This window comes from Botryllus schlosseri, chromosome 4, assembly GCF_051294905.1.
Source record: "Botryllus schlosseri isolate E-star chromosome 4, Bs_hap1, whole genome shotgun sequence".
Classification (NCBI taxonomy): Eukaryota; Metazoa; Chordata; class Ascidiacea; order Stolidobranchia; family Styelidae; genus Botryllus; species Botryllus schlosseri.
In genome coordinates, this window is record NC_137239.1 from 26596826 (window position 1) to 26620248 (window position 23423).

The 23423-nt window shown below is 40.9% G+C and overlaps 2 protein-coding genes across 5 annotated transcripts in view; one reads left to right on the forward strand and one right to left on the reverse strand.

The window, feature by feature from the left end:
• Positions 1–8248, forward strand: part of LOC145437648 (ecotropic viral integration site 5 protein homolog) — a 36512-nt gene extending 28264 nt beyond the window's left edge. For 3 of the 4 annotated variants that reach the window (XM_080314929.1, XM_080314931.1, XM_080314933.1), the window contains 4 exons: positions 443–613; positions 2519–2665; positions 2727–2822; positions 7046–8248. In XM_080314929.1, coding sequence (XP_080171055.1) covers positions 443–613; positions 2519–2665; positions 2727–2822; positions 7046–7411 — 780 coding nt within the window. In that variant the 3' untranslated portion in view covers positions 7412–8248. The remainder of the gene's footprint in view (positions 1–442; positions 614–2518; positions 2666–2726; positions 2823–7045) is intronic. The other variant, XM_080314930.1, reaches the window with a different exon arrangement.
• Positions 8249–12405: 4157 nt separating this feature from the next.
• LOC145437651 (uncharacterized) lies at positions 12406–23212 on the reverse strand. The gene is made up of 4 exons (XM_080314937.1): positions 22874–23212; positions 18923–19099; positions 13932–14045; positions 12406–13057 (listed from the first exon to the last, which is right to left on the reverse strand). Exons 1-4 carry the CDS (start codon positions 22929–22931, stop codon positions 12753–12755), a joined length of 654 nt encoding a protein of 217 aa, XP_080171063.1. The 5' UTR covers positions 22932–23212; the 3' UTR covers positions 12406–12752.
• Between the last annotated feature and the right edge of the window lie 211 nt (positions 23213–23423).

A 23423-nucleotide genomic window follows, 5' to 3' on the forward strand; every position in this document is an offset into this window, starting at 1 on the left:
AAGAATTGGTCACCCTAAATGTTTTATTGATGATCCAAATTTTTCGACGGCAATAACTTCACTTCCGCTGGCTGGAACTGAACCAAATTTGGTGTGAAGGCTTAAATTAGGCAACCTAACAATTTTATCTAGTAGCCAGTACAATTTGAGAAAAAATTCATTTTTTAACACCCCTATTGTGCATGCTGCTGTGTATCCTTCCTTGATCGACCAGACTTCTCGTATGCAAATGGATTAGTTAACGCAGTGTGCCGCGAAGGCCTGTCTTGTAGATACAGTCACAAAGACCACACTGATTTATTGTTTACTGTACCCATGACGTGTAGGTATCGTAGAAAAAGTTGCAAATTTGAATGCGTTTATAATTTTAGAACTATGCATATACATTTCACACAGATACAAGAGTATTAACCATGTAGCACTTGGCGATTTTCAAATCCAGAGTCACCTGGCGAGAACAGCGGCAGGCAGGAGGGCCCAGCCGAACAGCAAAGCGAACAAGGCCTCGTTGCAAGAGCTGCAGGACGAACTGATGACCGTGCGCTTTCGAGAGACTCAACTCGCCACGCAGTGTAACGATAACGTGAAGAAAGTGATGGAGTTGGAAACCTCGGTAAATATGACCGTACCTGATTAAGCAGGAATATCTGCGAGATAGATTTGTACATGTAGAGCTTTTTGGAGGTACAGAACTACGATATAAAATTAAATAATACATTCATATTGAAATAAACCCAAATGTTTTTAACTGCCTCTCGTCAGGGATAATCGTCAGCAGCTAGTAGAGAATTGGAGAGAAAGTCGTATCACCAAATGTGACATCACCGGCATGAAATTTCAAATAGTGTACTCAATGTAGCATGGTACTATAGTCTTTGGTGATACGATTGTGCCTAAAATATACGGTTTATTGCAATATGAATACATTATCCATTTGCACATGTGCTCAAAATCCTGTCATGATAATTCTCTTTAGTGTGAGTGTAATGTGACGCTGAAATAGAACCGTCTATTTAATTATAATCTGTTGCTTGTAATTGGCAATTGCCTCGAGCATATTGTCGGCCTGGTGGTGAGGGTGTTTTCCAGCTGCGAAATTGCTGGCAACGATTGTAATAACTTCACATGTAGTTTTACTGCTACCTTTATTACTGTTAGTTTAGTATTGGTGAGCAGGACGCCAATGCAATTGACATTTAGTCACTAAATGTTTTAGAATTCGGACGATGTCTCATGTTTTTCACAGAACAGACAATGGCTTACCTACGTTTGCGATGTAGTATGTAATCTGAATTCTAGCTACTCGCCGTAGATCGAACCCTGTGCTCAGTGACTTTAGCTTTTGATTGTTTAGTAGGCTTGTTTCGTTGGATAGATTTGCTTAGGGTCGTAATGCGGTTCCGTTTGTTGGCGTAAAATTGCATAATCCTGCTATCCGGCAAATATACCGCATCGTGCACCGTTTCAAATGTATGCCCGCTACAAACAACAAATCATTACGCAATTATTTATTTTTAGTCGCTACATTCTTAGTGTCACAAAACAAGCTATTGAAATATTCTTATTCTTTGACGTTTAAGCGAATTGCAATGGCCCAGACACTGCCAAGGCCGAGATGCTTAGAAAACGACTTGAGCTTCTCCACAAGACTAAGTACCTTGTCTAGCTAACCCCAATATTGATTCTATGGTCGGGGAAAATTTTGTCAGGTATCGTGCACAGCTCATAGTTCAAAATAACATGAAAGTAATGATCGTGATATTTGCAGTTGTATTTCTTTAATAAAATATTATTTATTTTGTGGTAGCTATGCCCGTCACCCATGTTAGAAAGCACAGCGTTGCACTGAACTAAAGTTTTAAAAACGTGGTTGTTAAACTTTGTGACCTATTTTATCTCGATATTGAATTAATGCGCCCGCCCACCCACGATTGTAATCAAGTCACAAGGCTCCGAGTCACAAGTCAATCTCGCTTTTAGAGTCATTTTCAATTCATCACCGAGTCAAAGTCAGCGAGGACAGGGTCGAGTCCGAGTCCAAGTCATTGTGTTGACTGCTCAGTTTCCAGTTGAAGTCTGGTTATAAACCAACTTTTTATAACACTGTTTGGTGATATGGAATGGTTCGTATTTGCAATATACTAATATTCCTCACTTTGAGCAGTTTCTGGTCACATTTTTTTCAAGTACCAGTACCAATAGACGAAATCCCAATAGTGTGGTTACTTAACTGCTCTTACTCAAATGTCGGTTTTGACTGTCTGCGTCTCGAGTCATATCACTTGGTTCGAGTCATGTTCAATGACTCGATGCATTACAACCCTGCCGCAACCTCTACGGAATATAAAAAGTGGCCCTGCCCTATTGCCCTAGTACCATGATGTGACTGCTCAAAAACTACCAATATTTTTTCACCTTTAGTAGTCGATACTGATATTTCTTTCAAACCGATAATAATCTGTCGCGCTCCAGAGCTCCAGTTCAAACCTAATGCCAATACTCCACTCTGATCGTGCAGAATCAAATTTGTACGAGCCAATTGAAGCGTGCCGACGAAGAACGCAACTCGTTACGCGAAGAATTAGAGAAATCTTGCCAAAAAGAAAAGACTTTACTGCAACAAGTCAACGAAATGCGGACGAAAATGGCTCAAGTCGAAAGCAAGGTATTCCGTCCGTGTGATGTCGCGGTTAATTGCGTTCGTAATCACGCTGGTCTTCGATTAGAGCCAGGAATCTGTTATGAATATGCGATTGCGAGAGGCCGATAATACGATGGAGCTCGCGGAAATGAAGCAGAAAATTCAGAACCTTGAATCAAAGGTTGGTATTTTTGTGATTTTGTCGGTGATTTTTTGATGAAGTTTGTTATTGTACTGTGATCTGTCACCCCGTGGAATGTGATATGTAGGGTTGCTGCTCTACTCTGTGAGTGATGATTTTTTCGAGCACTGAAATTATAGCCTTTTTACCATTAAGAATTAATTTATCAACAGAATTTATAGTTTTTATGATATATTCCATTGTGGGAGGCTGTAAATCTCAATTGGTTGTAATTCAGCAGACCAAACATATAAAGAAGCTAAACACTATTGCTCTTATTTTTAATTTTACTGATTACTCGATAAAATTGTTACACGCCATCCAAAATAATTTTGCACAGCCTGTCTGGACCGAAAGTATTTAGCAGCACTTCCTGGCTATTTGTTTATGTTGATCGCTACTTGACTTGAATGGCATAATGAATATTTGTAGCCTTGTGTGAGACGGCTTTCGATGCTAATTTATGCCCTCTTAGGTTTGGAGGTTCCAACGGTGTGAATATGTCCCATGTTGATGAAATATTGCTCTTGGTGTGTGAAGGCGTATATTTTCGTTACTCGAAACGTAGTGCCTAGCCTTGCTATTGATATCAGATGCCTGATGCTGTATATCGTAATTTCATCGAAGCGTGGTTTGTGATTAGTAATTCAACACCGGCATGCAATACTATATGGTTTGATTGAAACAATGAAACAGCATGTGTAGGCTATACTAGTGTGTGGAGATTGAAGCATGCTAGATACACGTGCCGTTAGCTAGGGTCGACAAGACGACGCCTGCTTCATTTGCCTGCTTGTAATTCTAAAATGGCTTTGATTCTCATTTCACTACAGATTGCAATGTATCACATGCACAATTATCGCGATAGAGTATTGGATATTATAGTATAGATAGGACCCTAAATTGTCGATTAAAAAGTATGGCACAGCAGTTTACTGTGAAAATCTCTGACATGATTCATGTTAGTTATGTGTTATGTCAACAAGGGCAATTTTCCGTCATCATTTTGTGCTAATTGATAGACCCTGTCGTTTATCTAGATCAGTGGTTCTTAACCTTTTTTCTTCCAGCGCCCCCTTTCAAAAATTATGGTGCTCCAGCGCCCCCCAACTTCATATTGTAAGCAATGTAATAAAGACAATGAGTAAGAGGGAGGGCCGTAATAGCACTTCGTCAACCCCCCTAAAAACGATTGCCTTGCGCACCCATAGCGTGATAAACTGATCCTCTGAGATCTTCGCCCCCACGAACCCCATATCGTGATTTTGATGGTCAGCAAAGTTTGTGTGGCCTGGTCGCCCTAGGTACCAAAATTTTCTATAATGCATGAATGGAAAGGTGGTAATTACATATATAACTCGCTATAAACTTTTTATCCTCTCAGCCCACGTAATCAGATTTACCAGTAGCACTGAGTGAGCTGTTGTATAGGAAAATAAAGGGCACGTAATTAATAATTAAACATATTCGGGCGTGCCCGCAGGTACAATTATTCGTTACCAGGGCCGTAACAGCACTTCGTCAGCCCCCCTCCAAACAAAAAACGTTGGTCCAGGGCCCCCATCGGGTGATAAACCAAACTTCCGGGGGACTTCACTCCCAGACCTCCATTAGGCTGTCCGCTATTGGCTGATAGCCTATTAGGTATCTACATTGGGTGTCCATTTACTGAGGCAGCTATGCTCGCCTAGTCGCACGAAGCGCGAAAAATCTCACTAATTATTGATTAAATTGGTCAATATCATTGGGAATTGCATGTAAATTGAGATCAATTTTTATCCTCTCTCTGCTCATGTAAACACATTTACCGGTAGAGCTGAGTGAGGTGCAATGTTCCCTCTGAGCTGCGCACGTGCGCAGTGCTGACGCGGTCTCTGCGCACAGGAAATCTACGTTGCGCACAACAAATCCGAAGTTATTACCTCTTTTTAGTCGTTACGCACTGTTGTCCAAGGGTCAGCGCAGTGAGTTGTTGAGTGTGCGCAGACTCATCAAAACTTAAAGCGAACATTGTGAGGTTTCTTGAAAACTGTAGGGCCCGTTACTAATAATTAAACATATTCGGGCGGGCGAGCCCGTTGGTATGACTTCGTTGCATGATGTTATTTCGTGACCCCCTGTCTGCAATATCAAAAAATATAGAATCGCTCAACGGGGATATCGCCCAACAGGAATATCCCTGTCGTCCAATCGTACTAAACTAAAAGACGCACCAATTTCAGATTGGTATTTCCTCACTGACATATAATTTTTCCCTGCCAAATGGAATTCGTCTTCTGGGGTTCAGATTGCCAAGACAGGAACATTCGGTGTCAGTCATTTAGGCGCCCATGGACAATTAAACCTATATGTATTTTGAACGCTATATGTAACGAAGTTTTCGGTGTTAATTTGCCCTGAATATTCATTAAGGATAAGTCCTATCACCACATCATCTACTGCGAAGCCATTTTTCTCCAGCGCCCCCCATACCGCCCCCCTGAGCCCAGCGCCCCCCATATCGCCCCCTGAGCGCTTCCGCCCCCCTTCGAAGTCGCCAGCGCCCCCTGGGGGGCGCTGTGGGCAAGGTTAAGAACCACTGATCTAGATGAATTGGCGCCACCACCAGGAAGGGTTAATCCCTTTCGGCTAACTGAGATGTTTTCCATTTCAGAAATCCCTTAATTAATGACACATAGGTGTAGTTGGAGAACGTGACTTTGAAGTTTTATTGCGGCTGCTAGTTTGTGAACGTGGAATCCATGGGTGACCACGTAACAGCTTTATTTTCGTTCTAAACTAACTTTTCTCCAGATTTCGCATATTATTAGTAGGTCAAGTTTTTGCAACTTTTTTTACGGCTTTCGGCAGCTTCCTAAATACTCGTAAGATATGTAGAATGCTGTTTTAAGCTGTTTGAAGGAATCTTATAGTGCAACTTTTTGCAACTTTTGTCCATTTTTTTCATGCAACTCTTTGCAACATTTTGCAACTTTTTCGATTTTTCATGAAAGTATTTTCGGTTTTGGTGAAATACAAGGCCAAATTCGACTGAAACACCGTAAATCAGCACCGAAGTACGGGTATTTCAGGAGCTGAGCCGGTAAATTGACCTTTTTTTAGTCAACCGAGCAAAATGTGGTGTTTTAGTGCAACTTTTGCAACTTTTGTCAAAAATAAATAAATAAATGCAACTTTCTGCGGATTTAACTGCAACAAAAACTTGCCCTAATTATTAGATTAAATGGTTAGGTTGCCTAAAAAAAAGCTGCACGCCCAATTTGGTGTGAAAATTTTGGATTTATTATAAAAAAATTGAAAAAAAAATTCAAATGTTACTGTCAACCTTCTAAAATTGTTCAGTTATCTAAACTAACGGTGCTTAAAAATTTTTGCTCAATTCCAACCGATAGAAGCGGAGTTATTGCTGCTGAAAATTTTGGATTCGCAAAAATAGCCTTGATGGTTGGTAATCCCAGAATTATGAATGAAAAACTCAACTAACTTTGCTTCCGCTGGTTGGAATTGCGTTAAATTTGTTGATCATCGTTTTTGGGGACATCTCAACGATTTCGTGAGTTTTAATCGGTGAATCTACGGAATCTGAAAAAAGAAGGTTATGTTTTAACAAGCTTACTGTTAGCCAACGGTGGCATAGAACCATGGTTGTAATGACTCGAGTCACTATTTTCTGATGACTCGACTTGACTCGTGTCATTTTCTCATAAATACGGAAATGACTCGACTCGAGTCAATCTGTGTATTGCCTCCACTTGGACTCGAGTCATTGCGCATGACTCGAATCAGCTCATATGACTCGAGACTCAGACCAAGACCGACATTTCATTGTAATTTCGAAGAGAAGTAAAGTAACTACCCTATTGGGATATCGTCTATTGGTACTGGTTCTTGAAAATGCGACCAGAAACTGCTAAAAGTGAGGAAAATCAGTATATTATAAATTCGAACCATTCGATATCACCAAACAGAGTTACAAAAAGTGGGTTTAACAAAACCTTAACTGGAAACTGAGCAGTCAACACAATGACTTGGACTCGAGTCATAATACCATGACTCGGACTGGACCCTCTGCTCGATGAGTTGGACTCGGACTTGACTCATTGGTGGAGTGAAAATGACTCGACTCGACTCGAGTCAAAACTATAAAAGTGAGATTGACTTGTGACTCGGAGCCTTGTGACTTGGTTACAACCCTGCATATAACGATACTTGCATTGTCACAGTGCGCCGAATTGGAGAACGAACCGCGGAAAGTTCCTAACTACACACCCCCCGCGACGCACCCAGACACCGCCGCCATACTGCAAGAGCTCCAAGAGAAAGTCTTGCAACAGCAGAAAGTCATCAACAAACTGCGCGCGGGCAAAAAGACCCCGAAAGGTATCGTGCAAAAAGAATATTCAGGCGAGAAAGCGCAATTAGATCTTAACGCCGGAGGCGATCATTACTCGGAAGAAGATTCAGACGCGGACGACGCAGATTTGATATTGGACACGACGCTGACCGACCCGGAGAGGGTTTTGAACAGTGACATAAAATGCTTGATGCTGCACGCGGAGAGTGATTCGAAATCCATTACCGACACGTGATTGGTTTAAATTTTGCGTAGGGAGCCTTAAATATGGTCGCAATCGATCGGAAAAAGGGTGCTGCCTGAACGGAAGCGATTAAGATATTCTCAAATTTCCTGTGTCTAAATCGTCGCCAACTGGTGTTGTGACTAGGGCTGGTCGTAGTGATTTGAGTCGAAAAGTGAGAGGTGATACTTTCGAGCGCTGAAATTATGCATCCCTCGCCATTAAGAGTTAATTCATCACCGGAAATTATAGTTTTGATACTATTGCCGCTGTGGAAGGCTCGATTGGTCGTATCGCAAGATATTAAATATGCGTTACCATGCTACGCAGTAGGGTTGTTCAAAATTAACTTTTTTTTCCCGGATTCCGTGGATTCACTGATTAAATTGATAGGTTGGAAAAAAGTAGCCGCACACCAAATTTGTGTCAATTCCAAATTTAAATAAAAAATTTTCAAATATTTCGGTCAACCCCGTGTAACTGTTGAATGGCGTAAAATAACAACGCATAACAATTTCTGCTCATTTCCAACCGTTAGAAGCAAAGTTATTGCAGTTGAAAGTTTTGGATTTGCAAAAACAACACTGACCGGTGAAAAATCCCAGAATTATGAATGAAAAACTCAAACAACTCCGCTTTTACGGGTCGGAATTTCGTCAAATTTGTTTTGCATCGTTTTTATAGACAGCTAGACAAATTCATGGTGTTTACAGTAAAATTGGGTCTGCGTCGGCGGATGCTGGTTGGAATTCAGCCAACTTTGGTGTGCAGCGCTTTTTTTTTAGGCAACCTAACAGTTTAATCAGTGAATCCCCGCAATCCGGGAAAAAAAGATATTCTCGAACAACCCTACTACGTGTGTTAGTGGAAATCACGTATTTGTGATGGCGTGATCGAACCACAACCACTGCATTGTCACAAAGTGCAATGAAGAGGCGTTGTAGGAGAAAATGCTAAATTATCTTTGATATGGTGTTGAACTGACGTTATATTCTTTGTGGTAGCATTCAAGTCGCGTATTCGAACTTTTCATATCTTACATAATGTTATGATACCGTAATGAGTGATGCTCGACTTGAACCTAATACTAAATTCATAATCAGCCCTATTTAACAACGACAGTCATCCAAAACATTCTCGAAACGTTTCTCCCCTGCCGCATCACAATGCCGTCCCGGGTTGAATGCCTGCACAGGAAAACCGGCGTATGACACCCTGTTTCGTGATACTTACAAACACCATGACCCTCGTGACATGTAGAATCGCTGCTTCTGAAGTCCAGTGCCTTTGCGTACCGTTGCACCAGCGCACTTGTTTCAACACTTCAAATGTTCCCGTTAACCGTAATTCGTTACATTAAGCAGCTGTGAAGTATAAGATGTCACCGTTTTCCGTGTGTTGCTTCTTGTGTGTCGCCAGATTTTGCCACGATCTACTGATAATAATCTTCCTTAGATCGGATGATTTGAAATTTTCAAGTCCAAGTCTCAAAATCTAATGCTTTGGTTAATTCCGTAACATGTCTAAGCAGACTTGAAAAACTGGATAATGCCGGTAATGTGATGTGTGAAATGTTTCTTTGCTCCAATTCTAATCAAGTTTGCGATATATTTCATTTTGATTCTAATCTATTTACTGGTTTTCTTGAAAATTCTACGGGAGAACTGTATAGTGCGAAACGAGCCAAGCTTGCTGTGCAGTAGGGGTGTTAAAAAATGTTTTTTTTTCTCAATTTGTACTGGCTACTTGATAAAATTGTTAGGTTACCTAATTGAAGCCTGCACACCAAATTTGGTTCAATTCCAGCCAGTAGCCGCATTGCTACAGTTGAAGAAAGTTTCTATTTATTATTTAAAAATAAATTTCAAACTTGTCTGTTCACCCCATAAAAGTGTTAGATTGTCTACAGAAACGATGTTCACCAAATTTAGCTTAATTCCAACAAGCGGGAGCGGAGTTATTGTCGAAAAACATGGATCATCAATAAAATAGTATTTACGGTGACCACCTCTTTTAATTATTTATTATAAGTGTGCCCACCGTGAATACTATTTTATTCAAATACAAAATTTTCAACGGCAATAACTCCGCCTCCACTGGTTGGAATTAAGCCAGGTTTGGTGAACATCGTTTCTGTAGACAACCTAACACTTTTATGGGGTGAACAGACAATTTTAAAATTTTTGATATTTATTTTTATATAATAAATCGAAACTTTCTTCTCCTGTAGCAATGCGGCTACTGGCTGGAATTGAACCAAATTTGGTGTGTAGGCTTAAATTAGGTAACCGAACAATTTTATCAAGTAGCCAGTACAATTTGAGAAAAAAAAATTATTTTTGAAGACCCCTACTGTACATACATCTGCTATTCTCGTGCTTACGAGAACGAACTCAATTTGATATGAACGGACCTTGTTTCAATGTCCAAGTTTTTGCGAATCTCGTAATTCTAATCTAATCTTGAAAAAAGCTGTGCAGCTATAATTCTGATTGGAAAAGTGGGAAATTTTTCAGAAGTATGATAATTGCAAGTGTCTGTACGCCAATCTCGTTTCTCACGGTATGCTGCACGCTTCCTGTAGCGTTTTCAGGAAAAGCGGAGATTAGATTTGAATTAAAATTAGAGAATAGTGACATTTCACGAATTAGATTAGAATTCTATTTTCGGCATTTTGTTCTAATTATAATTATCTAGGTCTCGTTATCGGACTTTAGCGGTGATACGCGGGACATAAGTAATAAATATAAATAAGTTCAATTACGAGACGTTGACGTGCGGTTTGTTATTGATGGTTCAGTATCTCATTTCAACCACTATGTAAAAGCTAAGACAGTTCCTCTACAGGTGAACTCCAGCTGTAAAACTATCTCTGTTCAACGCGACGCGCGTCATGTACCCAATTATATATACTTTATTATTGATCTGCGGATGATCTGCATCTCTCAGCGGTTTGTACTTCATTTGGAAGCGGAATTTGATCAAAGTCTTACCACGAATTAGCGTGAAAATTTTTGCATACGCCTGTCGCCTAAACTTTCGTGAAAAATTAGCTGCTTGATACTTTCATGTTATTCTTTCGTGCATAGAAAGTGCGCCTGTCTGCGTGTCATTTACTAATTGCACTGTGTTGCAGTCCAGAGGAGACTACATGATGGTAATCTGGACGAATTTTCTGTCTCCAAGTCTCTAGTATCAAACAGCACCATAATTCATCAACTTCCGCAGTTAGTTAAAATCGTAACGTTTCGGTGTGCATGTCATTTTGAACAAATCTCTTACCCTGACTGGACTCGAAACAAAGTAACCAATCATTGATCAGGGATGATTCACGTTAACCGATTCAAAATGGAATTGGACACGCGTGTGGTGTGACTTTATAAGATTATATTGCATAGGTTGGTGATCCGACCGTGTTATTTATAAGTGCAATACGTTTTCGATTTTTCTAGGCCCTAGCTGTAGTTTGCGTTGCCTCAAATGCTAGTAGCTTTGTGTTGAAGGCTTGTTTACAGTGCCAAGTCGCGAGCGTGCGTTCTAATCGCGGTGTCGCGATACTAACGTGTTCTCGAACTTTGTAAACAAGCCTGTTATCTGATTCTGTACGTCTTATCCTTTTCCGTTCGACGGTGAGCGGCATAAATTGACATTTAGCTTTGATTCTCTCTCTCGATTTTCGTGTACATCTGTATATCCTATCGATTTTCTTGCAATAAATATATTATTCTTGCTCGCGTTACGATGGGGGATGCTTATAAGCTCACGTGATCAAAATAGTCAGTGTTAGTTAGTAGGTACAAGATTTAACTACTGCAAGTGGAGCTACAAAATAAAGGTTTGCGAAGTAATGAAGTCAGTAAATTCATGAAGTAGATTTAATCGAGCTGCTTCTAGCAGTTGATCGTACGTGACTACGTCCGAAATTGAGAAGTCCGTCTTAGCGGCCTGCGCAAAATAACTAATAATGACACTATGTAGATCAGGGGTCACCAACCTTTTTGGAACCAAGAGCTACTTCTTGGGTCTTGATTAATGCGAAGAGCCGGCAGTTACTCCTGCCGCTTATCCGTGCTCAGTTGGATTTCTTCACTTGAGACATTCAGAGCACTGGGCTGGGTTTGCGCACGTTACCAAGAACAGAGAGATCACTCACCGGGACTCACACCAGCGTCTCGCCGGGCTCAGTTACGTTGCTGCACTGTGCGCCGAAGCGACAATCTCCGCTTCGAGACTCGGGAATATTAACTAGATTCCAATTAAAACGAAGAAGAGCAACGTCCCGATCGAAAACTGCGTTCGTACGTTTCTTAGGGTGTGTTTATTGTTCAACTGCTGTTCATATGAAACCCTTCTCCGCTTTGACTTACAAATCTCTCAATTGAATATTTGCTACTGCGACCGCGGGCGGCTCATTTGGTTTTCGCGGGCTACCGGTAGACTGCGGTCACCGCGTTGGTGACCCCTGATATAGATAGCTGCAAATTTCGAGAACAAATTATTTCACGATCCCTTGATGTGGGAGCTATCAGCCCCGATTGCTATGATAATTGCACTCGTAAAGGTAGTAGCCTACAAACATTCCGCGAAGCTACTTTCGACTTTAAAGTCAGGAATGGGTGTTGTCTGAAAACGTAGTCTACCCATTTCAATGCTCCGATAACGTAGTATTATGTTACCGACCAGACAACCTCTGCATAAACTATGTTATAGGGTTACCATATGTCCTCTTTTTCGAAAGAGTCCTCACGCCCCCTTTTTTGGTCAATTTTAGTCAAATTTACGGCCACATTCGACTGAGATGCCGTAAATCAGCAACGAAGTAGTATTTCGGGAGCTGAGCCGGAAAGTTGACCTTTTTTGACCACAGGTTTTGCAAGTGTGAAAATTTTGAAAAAGTGTCCCCTTTTCAGATTTCCAAAATATCCTAACCCTACTATAGTAGGCCTGCCGATGTATCGCGTGGTGTACCTGAGACGCTATAACTGTGACAGCGGTAATGAAACGACTCCAGAAACTATGCTTTATTCAATTCCAAGTGGTGACGTATAGTCAGAAGTACACAGCTACATTAATAATGCAAAACAACATATTATATCCATGGCATTCGCGTGTGGACCCGCTACATCTTTGCCAAACTCCCCAAGATCATACCTTACTGACGGAAAAGTAAAAACGAGATCATTGCCGGCTTCAGCGAAGTGATATTTTAAGTACGAACCTTGTACGGAGTGTAGGTAGATAGTTTATTTTAACGTTCGGCATAAGCAAACATTCTATTATCTCCCTGTACCGCCCTACGTTATACGATAGTGGAACATGCAGTGCCTTAATCATGAATGCATTTACGATCGTCTCACACAAGCTGTCTGTAAACCAAAAAACATAAAACGTGCGATAGGAGTGTAGTCGCTACGTTTCTGTAATGAAGACCGGTACTTCCGCCCGTAGTTGTAGATGCAGTGGTAGCAGTCTGAGTCGTACTCTCGGTTGGGCTTACAGAAGATATGGTCGAGGTTGTAGATTCTGTAGTGGTCGTTTGTACAGCGGGTACGGTCGTGTCTGTTTTTTGCGTCGAACTTGTCTTCTGTTTGAATTCCGGAATCGTGGTTTTCTCAGTCGGTAGAAATTCAGGTATGAACGTTATCGTGTTGCAGTAATCTAAAGGAAATGGACATGTCGCGTTTACTGCACTGTCATATGCAGTGGTGGCTTTTGGGGTGGGCGAGGTGGGCGGTCGCCCGGGGCCCCCCTGGTCGAAGGGCCCCCCTATTTGCATTTTGCGCTTTTTTCAAGGATAATGACGAATAAACATGGAAATCCGTGTACCAAGCAAGAATATGATTCCGTACAGATGTGTCAATCATCATCAAATCACTGCATATGTTAGAAAAGTCCCGTATACCGATAATCATTACGTCTCTGCATGCGGTAGAATTACTTAGTTTTGACATAGTCTATCCTTGCACACATGCAAAATAGACGTGGCCGAATCCAGCACCTGGACAACCCTTTGCGGTGGTGAAAGATAGACAATAATCACCGGTGCGAAAGGGGGGTCTGGGGGCGGAGCCCCCCAGACGTTACGGATGGATACTTATAGGGGGGACCCCGGTAAGTCTCGCCCAGGGCCCCCCCGTTCGTAGGGCCACCACTGGTCATATGCCCATGTCTAGCCATTACAAATTCCTGTTTTTGCCATTTCTCTATCTCATTTCCCAATGATGTTACGATGTAGCCTAGTGTTGGAAGAATTGAATAGATATTATACTGCGACTTTTAGGAGACACACGCTCAGTAACTAGACGACAATTACCAAACTTGAATGTTTCTAATCTCAGTGTGTACCAAATCATCACACATCGCGTTTGCCGTTGCAAATTGTTTTCTAGAACAGCTATGCACAACACCTTGACACACCGGAACATCAAGGTGATAAGCGCCACATGCATTATTATTATAATATACAATATATGGCACGTAATGTTGACTCCATTGATAACATTATAATAATATATAGGTAGGAGGATCTTACCAGTTTTGCAAGACCTGTAGCAGACAGTTGCATTTGACTTGTATGCGGTTTCTCTTCTACATTCGTTCAAATTCTCTTCTATGCACGATCGTTCAATGTTCATCACGCCATTATCTGGGATTGAGAAAGCAGACTGATTTTGTAACACAAGTTAAGATACTCAATACTCATATTGCTATAATGATGCTTGGTCTTGGAAGAACGTGTAGGTATCTTCCTGGAATTGAATGTCATACACATTCGCAAACACATCACGGCTAAAAGGTTACTGTCAATTGTGGCATATTGATTCAGATAGTATAGAGGAGGGGTCACCAAACACGGGGCCCGGTCATAGCTTGGTAAAAACTTTAACGTGAACTTCCCAACATGACATTCTCTAGTCCGGAATACGCATCGTCATTGCATATTTATAAAAGGTGTCGAAAATCCAGAATTTAGTCTCAGGATCTTCACTCTGCCAGTGCTGGACATGAGCGGAAGCAAGGCGATTTACCCACGGAATTTCTTCCTGTGCTAGATGAGCAAGTTTAGACATATAGTATTCCTTAAGCATATTTAATGTAAAGCTCATCAAAATAACGTCTTCATTTAAATGCATTTTCGCGAAAAAACACTAGATTTGCGGAATTTTGATAAAAATACAGTAGAACACTAGGTCAAGTCAAAACACACTAAATCTTGTGTAAAAACACTATGATATGCATCACTGTCCACGTCGCCTGCATTAACTGCGTAATATTCGGTCGAATGGTAAGATGATGCTCGTGATGACATTGTCCTTTGTCACGTAACACAGCAACAGCCAGTAATACAGGGAGGTGACTCTGAGCGCAAATAGACGAGATTAAGTTCAAGACTTGATAAAACAAGAATGATTTAACGTCTCGGCAGTGGGAAGGACATTCGCATGTCGCAATCTGTTCGAAAATCACGCCTCTGGCAACGTGTTAGCGCCCCTGCCATCCCTTTAAACTAAAACAGGGGTGACCAACCTCTTTGCTATTCACGGTCGCATTTCGATTACTCTTGTAGCCTACGGTCGCATTCCAGGGCACAGTCATAATGAACTAACTCGACGCCAAATACCCATGATAAACTGCCCAGTCCATGCTTATTTCCCGTGCACTTCGGACTAATCTATTTATTCCTATCGGCATACTATACGCACCGAAATCGCGAGTGGTCATGTTATGAATTGTCAGTGGTATGCGTTATGGTCGCGCAACACGCGAAAACTTTTTCACTTTCACGAATGAATTTCGTCATTAATATTAGTAGTTACTCATATTACTTTCAAACATTTATCTTTTGTCAGCCTATGTGATCAGATTCACCGGTAGAGTTGATGGAGGGAGAGCTTATGGATCTTCGGCCGCGCCAGTTGTTATTAGTCACTTTGTTGCGTGCTGTTATTTCTTGACCTCCCATCAGAATTGTTGATATAGTGGAAAGATATTGGAATCGCCCAAACGTACCAGAAAGAAATTTCTTTCGTGGGGAGCACACGATTCAAAGTTGATTTCTGTTTGGGGCGGGTCATTTTACTCTGCTGTCCGAATCTGTAGCCTACTGTGGGTCTCTGATTGCAAAAGACGCTACTATAATGAAGTCGAAAATCAAGTAGCATTAAATCGCACGCGGCGCGAAGGAAATTTCAATATTAATTAAAATCTCGCAAAATTCGGGAGTCAATTCGTAAATTGAATTCGCATGTCGACGGCCGCCAACCAATACCAATTGAATTACGTGTCGACGGCCGCACAAATTTCCTTCCACGACCACAGTTGGCCACTCCTGAAGTAGGCTAGATGAAAACACTGAACCCGTAAGCGTCCACCCGGTTCATACAGTTTTGCCAATTTCGACAAAATTCAGGAAGTAACCAATCTGTAGTGGCGTGTCCACACTTCGCAGAACTGAGCAATTAGTGGATTTGCGCAACGACGGCTAATCTAGCGAAGATACAAACAGACGTAGACAGCTCTACTTGTCTACTCTAATTGATCTAATCTGATTAGGTCTAAATGCCGGTAATAAAATGTTTGAAATGTTTCTACGCTCTAATTTTATTTGTAATCTAATTTCTGGTTTACCTGAAAATGATAGAGAACTGTTGCGAAACGAGCCAAGTTTGCTGTAGGCCTACTGACATATTTGTAAATCACACGCTTATTAGAATGAACTCTGTTTTGATATGAACGAACTTCATTTGTTATCCAACTTTTTGCGAATTCATTAATTTTCATTCTAATGTAATTTGGAATCAATACTAGTCAGCCCCCAAGATTGTCTGAACACAATATGACATATCGCCTACCGACACATGACGCATTCATTTTTGTCTCTTCCTTCTATATTAACCTTTCTTAAATCCAGTGTGCATGCCTCTTATTTACTTGCTGTAGGCTAAGTTGGGTGTCTGATTAAAATACTACTCCAAGTCGTTTCGGCACCCTCCTATATTTTCATTATATCGCAATCTTGCGGTGATTTGATTTGATGAAAATTTTTGTAAAAATGTTGGCGGTGATGAAACTATACGCTACGTTGCTATAATTCTAATTCGAGTGAAATTTTGAAATACTGTAGCGTTAATCATAATTCTAATCTAATTCTGAAAGCTGATCACTAATACAACATTAGGAATAGTTGAAAGAACTCCCCGTATCACTACAATGCAGTGTTGGGATGACTCGAGTCATGACTTGACTCGAGTCAGACTCGAGTCAACTTTTTCGAATGACTTGACTTGACTCGAGTCACTTTGCAAAAATGACTTGACTTGACTTGACTCGGCACTTCAAAAATGTGGATTGACTCGTGACTCGGAGCAAAATTTACGAGTCAATTTCAAGTCATCAAGTAAACGGTGTCGACTAAATCAATGTATTCTGTGCATGTTCGGATTATTCACGATACGCCATCGTAACTTGTGAGAGCAACCAGTCATTCACTGATTGTACGTTTCGCTGATCCTGCATTGTTACATCACATATACACTGACCGCATACGAAATGATCACAGCTTGCCTTGTCGTAGTAGCAGATTAATTTAATAGCAACGTATCGCTGTTTAATGGACGGCTCTGTCCTTACATTACACGGCGCTCACCTTTACCAACCCTCTTGTATGATTTGAATCTAACAAATATATTTTATGTATTTGTATCCTCACCGAAGTGTATAGATGGCTAGTGTATTGTAGGATATCAATTTCTTTCATCTTCTCGACGCTTCGTATTCGATCCTCTATTTTTGCTGATAATAAGAGAATGTATAGCATGTCGCTCAGAGTTGTCAAACTCAACTGACGTCGCGGGTCGAATTCAAATATACAGATCACTCGCGGGCCGCACCAGTCAAATGATTCCTAAATATTACGAACCCTAAACTCAGTATATGCACTTTTTCGCATTCTCGGAATTGGGTGTTATTGTCAGCGATTTTCTCCTGACAATAACTACAATCACAACTCCGCTGTCGCGTTGTTATAATGTGGCCTATGAACATACTCGAAATTTGCTATCTTGAAGGAATATTTATTACCGGTAGTGGTATTTCTTACTGCAAATTCGAAAATGTGTTGGATAAAATCACGCAATTTTCACCATATACTCAGAATTTCTTCGCGGGCCGAATGAAATCATTCGGCGGGTCGTACGTTTGACACCCCTGATGTAGCTAGACAGTTACTTACGTATTTTATTATCCGTTCTACGTGTGCGTGAGCGATACAAGGCATTTTTGCATTTATATTTAACTTTATATTCGTTATTTGATTCAAGATAAATGACCAATTGATCTCTTTAACATAGCCAGTAAAATATAATGAATTTGAATGATCACTCATACTTCGAAAATTCAATTTGACTTGAATTGTGACTTGACTCGTGACTTGACTTGACTTGACTCGAGTCACCTCCAAAAAACGAGTGACTTGACTTGACTCGAGTCACCTTTGAAAATCGATTGACTTGACTTGACTCGAGTCAAAATGTGCAATGACTCGAGATGACTCGTGACTCGAAGGTAGTGACTTGATCCCAACACTGCTACAATGTAATGTACACAACTACACATAGATCGTGTGCTTGAGCGTACATCACCAGGCTTTAGCGCTCCGCTAGTCGTTAGTTTTCACAAATTTATGCGATATATATCTGCCTTCAACAAAATTTTTGTTCTAATGTGCATATTTTGGTATTACTAGGTCACTATTATTGAAGTAAAGAGCTAATGTTTCCGGTAAGTGTCAATTGTCAGTGACTGACTATTGTGGTGATATGCGCATCCGTTAGGTGTCCCCTTGATTCGATTGCTACGCGTTACGTTTGTCAAGGCATTCACTCTGCAGACTTCTGCATGGTGGATACAAGGCCACATGGTATTTCTATCAGTACATTTTCTTGGATCTGTTTCTGGTTTCGCTTTAGTAATATTTTTATTAATTCAAAACACCACCAGATGCAATTAAATGAGAAATGGGACGTCGCCGAAACGACTTGGACTAGCCCGTCAATCAGAAATAGTAACAACTAACAACACCGCTAACATCAGAAACGACGCCAGAGTATATTCTGCGATCTTACTTGTCGAAGAAATATAAATTATATATGACTCTTGGAGGGAAATGGTATACATAATATGGATAACTGTATATGCGTATGCTATAGGCCTCCATATCAACCATAACTACGTAGGTGTATCCCGCTAGGTGGGGTATTGTTTGTGCCATAACGTAACGATAGGAATTGTGAGCATCTGTTTGAATCTAGTGGAGAATTGTCCGAACTTTTGTTCCTTTCCCGAATATTTGGAGGAATGAAACAGTTGCCCCGGGGTTATCTGGGGTCCAAATTAAGCGAAGTCGGCGGCATTTGGTTACTGGCAGTGCAAAGATTTTACCAACGCAGGCTACGTCTGTTTCGCGCAATCCCAGAGTAGCTATTTGCGACACTTTATGGTTAGACAAGACCTTTCTTTGCTTACCTAGTAGTTTGTACGCCACCGCACAGTAGGATTCACCAGTCTTGCATTTCCGTTGCCTGCTTCTTTCGTCTGCAGTGAAATTGCCGGTTATGCAACTGTCTTGTAACTCTGCTTCTAATCGTCTGTTGCACTTGAAACATCGCATCGGTCGCCGCGGTGTCGGTTCCACGTTGCAATCTAAAATGATAACCGATTAGCTCTTAATATGGATATCTGTCTCACTCGTGAGTAACCCCATGGCATCGCAGGCCGTGTTATTTTTGGCATATGCCAAAACTGCCAAAAATAACTTATTTTTGGCATTTTTCGATTTTTATTTTTGGCAGTTTTGGCATCGTCCTCTAAATAGATAGTTTCAGCCTCGAATTAGTCACATAAACGCTTTAATTGGGCTAGTTTGTCAAAAGACACCACAAAATGTGCAGTATCCATCGGAATCGGTGCCAATAAGCAAAAAAAACGAAAGAAAAGCCTAACAAACACGCTCAACAGCTGATTGTCACAACTGTTGAATAGACTTAAATCGTTTGCACTGTAGCAGTGCTTCCAAACGCAGATCAGCTAAGTTTCTCCTAAATTCATTTCTCGCCCAGCGAATCTGGGAAATATCGGCTTCAACAGTAGCCGCTGAGGGAAAGAATGTTGCCAGTCATCCACAAAAGGTTTTCAGAGCTTCAAAATCTTTGGAGGGCCGAACCGGCTTCCATGCATCATGAAAAGAGATCACTCCGCCAGTGCCATCGACCTCATCGCAGAAATAATTTTCTTCCTGATCCTTTTCCAGGAGTTTCCTGTGTTGTCTCTCAACACATTCTATTTAGTAGCCCGACTATCATTTCTCCTTCAGTCTACCGATATATTTTCGGAGGACATTTTTTCACTCCAGGTGGCTTTAATATTACCAACTCGCATGGAAGAGTCCTGGGAAGGTTAGCTTGTTTAAGAGCATTGACGCAACAAGAGTGTCTGGCAAAACGAGACTATGCAGCTCAGAAATAGCCAGTCAGTTTCTTGCGTCACAATGTTCACCTTGATCACAATGCAAAAATCGTGGTTGATTTTGGGGGTTCTAGTTCCATGAGCAGAATATAATTTATATTTTAATAATCGCTCAACAAGCCGATCAAAAATGGTTGTAAAATTGCCTTCGGTCAAATGGAAAGTATGACGTAAACCAAATGCAGTCAGCCGTTCAATCTCGCTGTGCCCACACCATTTAGGACACCATGCTTTCACCCCTAATGGGTGGGCTGGACCCAGATTAAGAAACCTGCCTTTCACAAACGCTCTTCTCGCTTGTAACGCGGTCCTGTTAACACAACACCATGAACGAAATACACTATTTGGCAGGCGTGTTATTTAGGGCATATGCTAAAAATTGCTTATTTTTGGCATTTTCAATTTTTTAATTTTGGCAGTTTTGGCATCTGGCTCCTGAAATGCCAAAAATAACACGGCCTGCATCTTAGGGCAGAGTGTGCCCGTGGGAAACCTGTGAATTTTACGCTATTATCATATGCTCGAATCCTTAGGGATAGACTCGAAATACGCAGGAAACCTCGTTTACGCTATGGCCAATGCAGTATAGGCTATATGTTACTTAGAATTAGAATTATAGCTACACCGTGTTTTCCAAATTATATTAGAATTAGAATTTTAAATTAGAATTATAGGAAGTTAAATAAGAATTGCATTACCGGTATTCCGATATAATTAGTTTTAGACAACTGGAATTATCGTCAGAACTGTATATCTCGCTGTATACATTTCCCATATTCTCATTCTTATTAGAATTGCCTCTGATTTGATATGAACTGAGCTTGGTTCAATTTCCAGGTTTTCACGAATTCAGTAATTCTAATTCTAATGTAATTGGAATAATGTTAGCTGAGTATATGGGCCGGGAAAGTTTATGAACTGGCATTCTTAATCGAGGTCACGCCCCCGCGTCACGCCGCGGGAACTGCGCGACTGTCTCTGACGGGTTACACATCTGATTATTTTGTGATACGTATGTTGATATACAATGTTCTTTCCGATTCTCTGTTGACGATTACCCCTAGCGTGGATCAGCCGAAAATATTTGGGCTCATTTCAATATGAATATACTATTCAATTATATAGTGAAATTCTGCACCTCCGGTAAGCTCTATACATCTTATTATGGAAAACTGGTCCGACCGATCATCATATTGATTCGGTTGACGAAATAGTACGTGGTACCGGTCAGTAGTTGTCCATTTAGAGCAGGGGTGGCCAACCCTTTTGCTATTCATGGCCGCATTTCGATTACTCATGTGGCCTACGGCCGCATTCCAGGGCATATAGATATATATCGACTTTTCAATTAGAGAAAATAAAAAGGGCAAAAGAAAACAGGAAACGAAAGAACATCGAGATAATCAGTTTTGGGCTCGTATTAAGCGGGCATAGTCGTATAATGAACTAACTGGACGCCTGATAGGCTACCCATAGTGTCCATTTCCATTTCCGGTGAGCGCCGGACTGATTTATTTAGTCAGATTGGCTTACTCTGCGCACCCAAATCACGAGTGGTCACTGGTCATGTTATGAATAGCATCGAGAGTCGTCATGAGACGAGATTCACGAATGAATTTCGTCGTTGATTTTAGTAATTTCACATATTCCTATGAAGCCTTTCTCAGCTCACAGGTAGAGTTGATGTAGATGGTGTTTTCGAAAATTTAGGGTACGTTATAAATGATCATGGATTTTCGGGTGGGCCAGTTGTCGTTAGTCACATTGTCGCATGCTGTTATTTCTTTACCTCCCATCAAGATTGTCACATTGACATATCGGAATATTGGAATCGCCCAAACGTACCAGAAACAAATGTCTTTCGTGAGTAACACACGATTACAAATTGGTATTTCTATATGGGGCGCATCATTTTCCTATGCTGTTCACATCTGTACTGTTTGAAATCGAAAAATGTAGTCACCTTGAATCGCGCGCATCGTGAAGAAAATTTCAAGGTTATCTAAAATCTCTCAAATATTCGGGACTCAATTCGTACATTCAATTTGCATGTAGCTGGCCGCTAACACACATCAATTTAATTACGTGTTCACGGCCGCACAAATTCCCTTCTACGGCCGCAGGTTGGATACCCTGTACAGTGCGAAACAAGCCTGCTGTACAGACATTTGCCTTCCTCGTCTTACGGGGATGAACTCTGATTTGATATGAGCTGAACTTGTTTCAATATTCAAGTTTTCGCGAATTAGTAATTCTAAATTTGGATAAAACGTGTGGCTATAATTTAATCTATAGTCTAATTCAGTTGGTTGATTGTGATTCCTTAAAATACTGTTTAGTTTAGGCTATTGCAATCAATCATAATTTGGCACCCCTGGGCGAATCTATTGCGGCACATCACTATACCAAGTGGACAGTTGGACACACATATAGAAGAGGTCGAAAAGTATCGAAATGATCCTCTGTTCACAGAAAGAATCGATCGTTATTAACCAAATTCAGTGACAAACTTCTGGTTGCAGTTTGCGTTTCATGAACTTCATCAGTTCAATTCAATTCTGAGTTTCGTGGCGAAAAAAGTATCTTATCATAGCTCACTAAGTAACGAGTGAGATGAATACTGAATCGGTCATCGATCCCGAAATAGGGATGTTCGGTGATAAAAATGTAAATTTCAAGCAGTTTTAAAGTCATATCCCTGAGTCACGGGAGATGCCATGCTGTCTTTTGAAGTCGCAAACACCTTTATTGAGAAGTTTAATGCTCAGGTATAGACCATTACTTTACCTACCCGGCTAGTGATGTCACCAAATTCACTTTAAGCCCAACAAAATAAGGCTAGGGCCTATATGGCAACTAAAGAAAGTTCACTTGTCGAGGAACTTTAATACGCTACATCAAGATGTCGCGATTATTATATTGATTACTGTCTAATAAAATGGTTGAACTTACTTGCGTATTGTAACGAAGCAACGATTAAGATCGCAAGAGCGCACACGTATCTCTCCATATTGCTTCTGAGCGATATATTTCCAATTATATTCAACGAGAGTCTCGATGCTATGCTACGCACGTCTTGAATTCGATATAAGATACAAGGTGAGACGAAGTCAGAGGAAGATATCCTTTGCGGCAGCTTATTCCCTTAGGTGATTACGGACTATTTATTCTGCCCAATTCCGAAATGTACGCTCTCAAGGCAAGATAGATTATTCCCCTCGGTACACGCCCAAGTACGCTTGGTGACTGTACCGCACTGACACTGTCCGCGGTGATAACTGTGAGTCTGTGACTACAATTTTGTAGACCGACACTACACGAGAGTCTGAGATATATATAAAATTAGAATTTTCAATTCAGGAAATATTATGGGCTCGATAGGATGGCGGCGATATCAACGTTGCATTTCCACGATTTACGACACTACAAATGTACGGGTCAATCTCACGCGATCGTTGTCGACATTAAACATTGAAATCTATACCGTCAAACTGTAGTCCAC